We start from the raw sequence: 10,681 nt of genomic DNA on the forward strand, positions 1-10,681 counted from the left end.
TACAAAATAGATTGAAATTGTATTTGAAATACAAAATACATTGAATAGTTTTTTTTAAATACAAAATACAAAATACTTTTATGTGTTCCGCTGAAATACAAAATACAAAATACAAATTGTATTTCAAATACTGTATTTCAAATATAAGTATTTGAAATATGCCCAGCCCTGTCTATAATGAATCATTAATTACAGAGAAGTTTCAGATTGAGATGACAATTGTTATAGCTGGAGGGGTGGAGTCACGTATATTACGTCTCTTTATACGAAAATCTGATTTTTTTACATTCAAAACGAGCGTCATTCTGCAGAAGTACGTTCGCCACAGGAATGGCCGTTGCTTCGTTAGTAGTACAGTACTGCTCGGCAAGATTTAAAAGAACTCGGCTTAACTTTGATTTCTCCTTTCCCCTCCAGCTCTAATAACAATTGTCAATTTGAAACTTCTCTGTGATTAATGTCTCGTTATATAGTATCATTTGGCCCACAGTTCAGTCCCAAAATCGAGTGTCCGTTTTTTGGAGCCCTCTTAAAATTCGATAATAAATTTTGATTCTCCCCCCTCCCCTCCCTCTAGTTCTAATAACAAATGTCGTCTCAACTTGAAACTTCTCTGTAATTAATATCTCATTATTTGGTACATTTGGCACACAGTTTAATTCCAAAATTGTAGGCCCAAAAAACGGACGATTTTTTGGGTCACTCTTTCCTTGTTATCCTTTTTTTTTTAATTTGATTGCCGCTTACTCGTCCTTTGAAGATGAAAACCTCTCTACGGATGATGCTGATGGCGTCGTAATTCATGTCGCACTTGTCGGGCACGTCGTCCCGCTGCGGCGGGGTCCATCGATGTCTAAACCTCGGCGTAGGCCTCATCGTTGTCGTCGTCGTCGTCGTAGTTGTCGACCATGTCGTGTGATGCCGATGGGGTTTGTGCGGCCTATAGTCGGGTTTCTGCGGATAACGACCCGGTTGCCGAGGTCTGCCGTCGTCCGGATAGTGATTGGGCCTAGTGGGCCTCGTCCTCCAAGGCCTATACGTCGTTGTCGTCGTCGTTGTCGGGGTTGGCGGCGGTTGCTCCGCTGGCGGTGGACCACCTGGTATGTTGCCCCACAGTTTACCTTCGGGAGACCCTGAGAAATTATAATTATTTTGTTCGTTTATTTAGGTTCTTTGTTCTCTGTCCTTCATGTAATTTATAAGTCTGTTAAAATTAACATTCGAAAGCACGCGAGATTAATCTATTTAAAATAATTGGCAATTAAAAACAAACCGATCAAGTTATTCTCATAAATTCACTTGTAAATGTAATAATCTCATAAATTCTCATAAATTCACTTGTAAATGTAATAATCTTATAAATCCCCCCTATATCTTATCGCAAAATCATAATGCGACATATATCTAAAAATCAATATAACGCAATGACGCAAAAATTCGTTAGCAAGCGCAAAATCAAGAGCGCGAGAGAAGAGGATCTCCGTTTTTTCTGGCGATTTTTCCCAGGCTAGTATTCGGACGATATACGGTCTGAAAATACGACCGGCATTATCAATGCGAATACATCGATGTATTCGAGTCCGAATCCAGCGGAGAACGCGAGCACGCAAATACGCTAATGCGAGAGGAGGCAAAAAGAGGCTGATTTCTTTTTCGCTCTTTACATCCGCGCGCAATGAATTCATCCCGTCGTCTTTCAGGTCGGTCGACTCTTTCCCTCGTGAAAAGAGATTCCGGGGGGGGAGGGGGAAGAGGGGCGGTCGATATCGAACAATTTGTAACGAGCCGTGTCTGTAAAAAGGAGCATGCAGTCCGCTGTGGAGAGAAAGGAGGAGACAAACTCGTCGTTCGAACATTGTACTTGCATAATTGCGGCGATATTACGCGGCGTAATATTTTAATTGTCAGATGCACCGTCTTCTTTTTCGCGCATCACTATTATAAGGAAAATATTGATATAACAGATACACGTATAATAAAAATCATTCCAATTTATCAAAGCTGCCGCAAATTTGATTTTATTTTATTTTATTTTTTACAACGCACAGTATCTGCATAACAGAATTGTTAAGAAAAAAAAAGCGATGCGGATACCGCTTGCTCGCTATTGGTTCGATCAAAGCGATCGAAAAATAAATAAATAAATTTTGCTTTAAGCCAATTCCTCCTGTGTTGCGATCGTCCTGGAATATCATTGATTGCCGCGATTTTAACGAGGCTATCAAAACTATTTGGGCGGGTGCTTTTTTCTTTTCCTGGCGAACCGCGCGCTTTTTCGACGAGCGTCGGGCCGGTTAAATAGAATGCGTTTGCAATTCGTCGAGGGGCTATTGACTCCCACTGATATACGAGCATTATTTTACTTTACGTGATTGACAATGGAGAGGAAGTACGGCGGAAAAAGAGAGAGAAAGCAAAAGGAGGGAAAGGGTTTTTAAAATGCCGCGCGGCAGAGGTTTTGCGCCACGGAACTTTCGATCTACTCCCGGAAAATTGAATTTCTCGATATTATCAATACTCATACATACAAACGTGTATTACAGTGTACGGCAATCGGTATAGATTTTTTTTATTGCCTCCATCGGATTCATAGTTTTCTTTTTCGCTTCCCGTTAACGAACAAGTTGTAACTACATCAGTTCGTGTAATCGAGCTTAAACAGCGACTCGGAATGCCGTGATAATTACGGGCATTCCAATTCGGCATTCGATTTCACGTGGATTGACGTGTATTCGATTTAACGACGACAGACAAACGCGATGCGAAAATCAAACAATATGATTGATTAGCGCTCAAAGTCCGCATTCAATCATTAAAATGAGTGTTATGCACTAACACGCAACGAGTCATGCACTTTAAGGGGGGAGCCTGGTTTAGCATGTTGAAAAATTAGATGATTTTTGGAATTTTTGTTTAGTTAAAACTGTACAAACAATCCTTTTGAACTTTATAGGGTAATTTCTTATACTATTGAACTAACAAAAAAATATTTTTTTGCCAGAAAAAAGTATTCATTATGCAAGTAATAATAACTTTTTATTTGGCGCGTCGGCGGGCGGCGCGCAATGTAGCGACGCTTGTATTTGTCTGAAATAAAAAATCCAAAAAGATTATTGTTTATCAAGAGTTTACGCATTAATTGAATCTATTTTTATTAAAGAAAATAATGCGAAATTGTGAAAATTGCGACACTTGGAAGAAAAGGTAGCGATTTTGGCAAAAATTTTTTCGTGTTTATTATGCAATAAAAATTATTTAATTAAATAATATTATTATAAACTGTGGTTGCAGTTATTAGGGAAGTATTTGTACAGATGTGTGCAAAGGCTCAAGTCAATCGGATGAATAGTTTTTGAGTTTATCTTGCACGCCGCCAAACACCATCACCGCCGAATAAATGTTATTATTACTTGCATAATAAATACTTTTTTTCTGGCAAAACAAAACATTTTTTGTTAGTTCAATAGTATAAAAAATTACCCTATAAAGTTCAAAGGATTGGTTGAATAGTTTCCTAAAAAAAAATTCCAAAAGAGTTATCTAATTTTTCAGTGTGCTAAACCAGGCTCCCTCCCCCCCCCTTAATTTCACGGCAAGAATAAGAAACGACTAAAAAAAAAACGAGTCGATCAGTCTCCCGTGGACATGTATGTACAGACGGGAACACGAATGTCTTAACACTCGAAGTTGCGCGTTATCGAGCGTGTTCCAATCAGAAACGCGTCTTCAGAGCGCGTTCCAATGAGAAACGCGTTCTTCTCTCATCGTGTAACTTCAAGTGTTAAGGCATTCATGTCCCCGTGTGTACATGGATTCGAATTCATATCGCCGGATGTACAAATAGACAATAAAGTTAGATTGTCCAACGATGTGCCCAGTGACAAGCGCAGTGTGTCATATATCTGTGTCATGTTTATATTTAAAGAAAAGTGAAAGAGATGGGAGAGAGAGAGAGAGAGATTTATACATGTAAACGCGTAAATCACACTTTGCGTTGCGTACGAGAAGGGAAACATATCGCCATCGCGCGCGGGGCGAGAGATACGTACTTCGCGATATACCAAATTGTCATCGCGACGCAATAAACTCTTTGATGACAAACACGCGCGCGGTTAAAATTTGGTTTTGTCTCGATCGCACACGATACGGCACGTACGTGTGCGTGTGCGTGTGCGTGTACGTGTGCGTGTGCGTGTGCGTGTGCGCGCGACAGGCCGTTTTATTTCGTATTTCTGCATATACGTTCTCCCCTTCCCCCCTCTCTCTCTTTCTCTCTCTGTCGATGTGTGTTACATCACGCGAGTTTGCACAAATCGCTCGTTAATTCCGCGCGGCCACGACCGGCCAGCCAGTGTACGCCCGCGGATTGACAGAATTGGCAAAATTATACGAGGTGCGTTTCTCGCGAAATCTTCCGCCATATATGTGTAACACGTGTGCGGGGGGAAGGGCAGGGGAGAGGGGAGGGGAAATGTACAGCAAATGAATTCACTCCATTTCCCTCGTGTGCGGCATCACGCGTACACGGGGGCGCGTACAAAATTTATGTTATCGATCGTTCAGGCAAAATGGCATTATGTAACTATATAAACTCATATGTCGCGGGACACCGATTAGACAGATGAAACAATGAACGCGACTCGCGCCGCAAGTATAAAGCGCGAGTTAAATATATTAGCGGGATAGGGAAACGGCGAGAGGATTAAAATCCACTTCGCAATTCGAGCGACGGGATTGAATTTTAAGTACGACTGTAATGTTATGTACACACAAAAGAAAAACGTTTCTTTACAAATGTTTAAGAATATATATATATATATATATATATTCTTATATATGTATGTATGTATGTATGTAAAGGATTCTTGTGCGAGAAAAAGTGCAAAAAATGCGATAAATGTTCTCGAATGCTCGAAAAGAGCTTTTCCTGTGCAAATTCTTTTTAAATTTTAAATATACATATGGATCGGAAGGGTGCAGCGCACGTGTGTTTTACGTTCAAGGGAATGCAGGTTTAAAGGGATTGAATTTCTCGACCCACGCGGGGTTTTTGCGAAGCAATTGGCATGTTCCGTGTGTCATTTGCATAGAAACTCACGCCGGGGAAATCGGCCGGAGGAGATTATCGAACGGTATACGGGGGGATGCGATAGCTCGCACGATACGTAGCGGCGGCGTCGCACGGCGGTTCTGCAGTCGAATGATAATTAATATTCGCCAGTGACCTACCAATTAGCGTAATCTAGACTGCGGGAGAGATAGAGGGCGGACGAGAAAGAGACAGATAGAATGAGGAAACCACCGGTTTCTGAACACCGAATCTAATCTCGACTCCCGACAGTCGATGCAATTACAATGACGCGCTCGGTAATTGCCGCTGTCTTCGCACTCTCCAATATTCTAACTATCTCTCTCTCTCTCTCTCTGTCTCTCTCGATCGAGAGAGAGAGAGAGAGAGAGAGAGAGAGAACCTTCTTTATCGACCACGAGCGATCTTTTCGTCATGCCAAGTAATTTCCGATTATAATAAAGAAGTTAGCCACGCTCCCCCCCCCCCTCCGTCGCCGTTTGCCTCAAACTTTATTACGTTAATTTACGTAAAGATAAAGCTATCTTCGCGAAACTTAGAAAAACGCAGAACGCTATTCGTAAGCCGCAGATATTAGTTTCTAAATTAGTTCAGTAAATTTTTCAGCATTTTTCGGATACTCGATCCCCAAAATTCACGATCCAAAATTCAATTCTACGTAAATCGAAATGTTCTTGTTCAATACAACAATTCTTTAATAACTTTATTTTATTTTATTTCAGTTAGGTTGAGCGGACATATGTATTACTTACGTAATTTTTAATTTAGTTTCATTCCGCGAACATTTGATATTTATAATTTTACATTATATCTCAAATTTATCTCAAAAAAAGGAAAGAGAACTACCCGCGGATTTCATTCCCGTGGCGCGGAAGCACCTTATTTTCTAAAAAGCCGCATCCATTCGAGCGAAAAATCTGAACGGCGCATTAACGCTGCAAGTGCAGCGATGAGAAGCTACGATTCCTGAAAACCGAACACGATCCAGACGTGACGACGGGTGTGGCTTGGCGCCAGTTAAAAGATAAACGAAACGCCGGAAAACAGCGGGGAGATAATGATTTTGCTGCGGGAGCACGACACAGAACGAATATGATGCGGCGAGATGTCACGGTCGGTCGTGAATGAGACTCTTTAATATAAGAGTCTGGCCATCAGAATATTTTCGTCATTAGAGAAAAAATGGCGGATTAATCGCGATGCTTCAAATCGAGATTGAAGCATCGCGATTTGTCCGCCATTTTTTCTCTAATGACGAAAATATTCTGATGGCCAGACTCTTACTAAGGGGTCTCTAGTCGAGAATGCATCTTCATCAAACCGCGACGCGGTTTTCTTCCAGGTTCCGTCGTGGCGGGAGGGATGTTTTTCGTCCGGCTTGGAAGTAACGCCGGAATTTATTGCCGCGAGTGCGCGCGAGGTATATTGCGCGTGTACTAAAAATAAAGGTAAAGAACCGTCTCTCTTTATAGCGTCATAAGTTCGCTACGAGCCGGCCGATGTAAAAAATCCCGGCGGAAACCGGAACCGGAAGCGTGTACCATACTATACTTCTGTTCAACGCAGCTTAAAACGCTCTCGAACAAATGTTTTTCCATCTTCTCGCTCTAGCGAAGAAACGCGAGTTTTACATGAATTTATAATACCTAATTTATAATATTTAATATTATAAATCAAAATTCAAAACCGCTCGTAAATGCAAAGTAATAAATTAATAAAGATGCAAAATAAATAGATAAGAAGGCCAAGAAACGAGCACATACAATAAAAAAGATGTAAAAATTAAAACTTTAATAAAGTCATAAGATGAAATTTCAGAACGTTTTAGACTTGCTAGAGATACCGAGTCATCAACTAGCATAATTGAAAATACGCTATAAAATACAATAAATAAAAGAATAAGTACATTAAAACACAAAGTCAAAATAATAAAAACGAAATTTTGGATAATATAACTTCGCGATGGACTTCGAATGACCATGTGCGCTTCCCGACGCAAAGAAGATCTGAGAATTTCGTTTTATAAAACTTGTCAAATATTGTTATTGACATGGCCTTTTTTGCTATTTGTAATCCATTTTTATTATTTTGATTTTGTGTTTTAACGTACTTATTCTTTTATTTATTGTATTTTACTGCGTGTTTTCAATTATGCTACCTAAAGATGACTCTGGGAAGTCTAAATCGTTCTAGAATTTCATTTTATGGCTTTGTTAAAGTTTTAATTTTTTTTTTATTGTGTACTCGTTTCTCTTGGCCTTCTTATTTATTTAATTTATATAATATTTACAATTAGTATTGCCAATACCGCGCGTTGGCGGATGGATTCTAAATTACAGCTAAACTTATAAGGCATCATCCGTAATTTTTAAGTATTTTAATTGTATAAGAGAAAGAGAGAGAGAAAAAAATAAATCCGAGACTAGAAATGTGACGGATGAAACCGGAAGTAATTGGTGTAAATGAAGATAAGCGTATTTCCAGCTGCATCGGAATGCACGAACGCTGGATGCATCAGTTTCCATTGCCACGGGCAATTCCGGGAGCTTTCCCAAGAGAAATTTCTGCATCAAAAGCTAATTAAAACGCGGCTAAAAAAAATCCAATAAACTCGACGAAAATTAATGAAATAAAGGTAGTGAAAAAAGGAAAGCGAGAGAACGCCAAGAGGAGGAAGAAAAATGGATTTTATCGAATCGGGCGATTTGATATGTTAATAATAATGCAATAACGGCACACGAAGACGTTTCATACGTACGTCACGTAATTTAATATTGAATCGGTAGGTCGGAGGATTGAAAAGAATTCGCCGGCGATGGCGGATCTTTTTTTTTCCCTCGCCGTCGTGGATTGAAAAGTTGGTGAGTGCTCTGCGGGCAACGTGCTTCGGTGGAATGCGCGAGCTTAATACGCGAACGTAAAGGAGAAAAGTGTATTTTGGTCTGTCCTTCATTATCCCTGACAAAGGCACTTTCGTACGTTCCAACAGGGGAAGTGGTTTTACCCGCATTGATTCACCGAGCCCCTTCCTTCGTTTTCTTCCTCGCGGGAAGTACAGGATGGACCGGAAAAATCTGCGCGGATTGCGGCTCGATGGTTTAAGGACTTACGAGATTAAGTTTTGAAAAACGCCGCTGGTCGATTATACCGCAACGAGTGCAATATGATCCGCTTCTTTCCAGCCTTTATGTATTTATGAGAATAAAGCAAGAAATGCCAGTACAGTTAGAAAGAACTAAAGGAAGCAAACCTTAGATAGTGAAAACGTTAACATTAAGAATTAATAAGTTATTAGTAGTATGTAATAATTTTATTACACTTGAAAATATTTAGATATTCTTTTATATCAATTTTATTATATTAAAAAAAATACTTTTCCATGATTCAACTCACAATTATGACTTCTTAGAATGAAGTTTATTAAAGTGGACAGTTATACATGATTTTAGTTTATTATGAATTTTTATAAATTATTCTTAGATCTCAGATATAATTATCCCAATTTTGCATGTCCCTACGCCTCGCGTAGTTTAATCTAATTTTTCTCTAATTTAATCTAAATTTTCAAATTATCATCTACATTATTTAAATTTATGTACACTTTACTTCATTAACTTTCACGCGTTATAAAAATTTTCATTTAAATTTATCAAAGTGACATAGCTTCCATAAATTCCTGATCGCTATAATCCAACGGATGCGTAATCAACAGAATCGTTGTTGAGCACCGTTCGCTTCGAACGGAGCAAAGGAACCTCAAAGGGTGGAGATGAAAATGGAGATGCAAGACCCTCAGGCCATCCAGACCGATAGATCGTAAAGCTCTCCCGTCAAATAGAGCAATCGAGAAGAAAAAAAAGCAGAGAAAACGAGAATGAGAGAAGAGAGAGAGAGAGAGAGAGAGAGAGAGAGAGAGAGAGAGAGAGAATTGCTTGCGGTTTGCAGAGGTTTGTTTGCCGCGAGAAAACAGTTGTAGATCGGGCCTGTGATTTATGGCGTTTTGATGAAGTGGTGAAAACACTTGTTCTCGTAATTTCGTCGATATTTCTCTCGTAAATCGATTTTCGCGAAATCGCGGATTTAACTCTTCGGAGACATAATTGCGATCTTCCTGCAAAAACATTTTCTGGAGAAAGAAAATTTTCTTCAGAAATTTACCGTTTCGCGATTAAATCGAGTTTCTATCGAACGCATTGTACACATTATGGCACGATAATTCATTTATATCTTCCAACATGTTTTTATATCGTACTTTTGCGCTCGAAATTCGAGGCACTTTCGTATTTATTTTTGCAACGGCAGTTTGTTTGTTAACAATTTTCCATGTAGCGATGTTATCCCATTGATGTTTTATATCTCGCATCATATTTTCAATTTCATTTTATGAAAAAACAATATTTTGTTTATACATGTCCTAATCGCAGGAACGTGGCGAATAAATATTTTTCTGTCCAACAGGATTTAACGTGTTTATTCTTCGAATTAAATTATTAAAAATTTTGACTTGAATTAATTTACTTTTTTTTTTTATTCGATTCTCGTTTTCCGCCCCGCGTGCGCCGGTTCCGAGCAACTTGACAATACGGAATTACCATCGGTACCAAACTTTGATTTAAGACTAGAGTACCTAAACTCACGTGACGTCAAAACAACCCTATAATAGGCTTAACAAACAGATCCAATTTATGGCGGGCAAGGGAGATGTATGGCAATGAGAAAACAGCTGCAAGGGGCATACCAACTAGCAGAAAAGAGACGTAAATTCTCCGCAAGGGAGTGTCTAGAGGCGGCTAGGAGGTAAACACCTAAGAGAACTTGCGGAACTTAAAGTCTCTCTTGTATAAACAAGCTGAGCCTTGTTAACACGGTTATGCAACTATGTATTTTTATTTGCATATACAGGCTGTCTACAATATCTGTCCCCACACGCCTATATTACGATTTAATATTATGAAAAACCACGAAATATTCTATTAAGAGGATTAGCCCCTCGAAATGATCGAATGCGTATTTCGCGGTTTTTCGTAATTTTTGAATCGTTTCCGAAATATAGAAGATGGGGAGAGGCTTTGTAGATATATTCTGCATACATAATTTAATTTAATTAATGTTTAATTATTTAATATTAATAACGCATATTGAAAATATTTATAAAAGCATAAAAATGCATACGTAATTTTTTGTGCTTTTATATATTTTTTCAATATATCCCTCTAATTTGAATTCAATCATAAATACAATTAAATAGATACACATGACAATTGACAAGTCACATGCGTGAGACTGGAAAGTATCTCGCAAATTAATCTTCATAGAATTGCAAATCATCAAAATTATTGTATCTTTACTTCCGTTTTCTGCTAATTTCCAAATTTAATAAAAAAAATTTACCCTTTCTGCCAGTCTCTTAAAAATAATTTAAGGTAAAAAAAGGAGATGATTGCAGGAGGTAGATATGGGAAAACCGGAAAGAACGATTTTGCTGGAAGACCAAAAAAAAATCTGAAAATAATTTTTGTTAGGTCATCATCAAAATATTTTGTCGGAAACTCAAGAATAATAAGCATTGCTATAAAAAGTTTTGATATTTTA

The 10,681-nt window shown here is 38.6% G+C and overlaps 1 protein-coding gene across 2 annotated transcripts in view; it reads right to left on the reverse strand.

Moving 5' to 3' along the window:
• The window catches only part of LOC105455525 (stromelysin-3-like), a 223,223-nt gene that overhangs the window by 4,564 nt on the left and 207,978 nt on the right, over positions 1 to 10,681 (reverse strand). For both annotated transcript variants that reach the window (XM_011698911.1, XM_011698912.1), the window contains exon 8: positions 748 to 1,133. In XM_011698911.1, the coding sequence (XP_011697213.1) occupies positions 748 to 1,133 (386 nt within the window). The remainder of the gene's footprint in view (positions 1 to 747; positions 1,134 to 10,681) is intronic.

Source organism: Wasmannia auropunctata, unplaced genomic scaffold (assembly GCF_000956235.1).
Source record: "Wasmannia auropunctata unplaced genomic scaffold, wasmannia.A_1.0 LD335900.1, whole genome shotgun sequence".
NCBI lineage: Eukaryota > Metazoa > Arthropoda > Insecta > Hymenoptera > Formicidae > Wasmannia > Wasmannia auropunctata.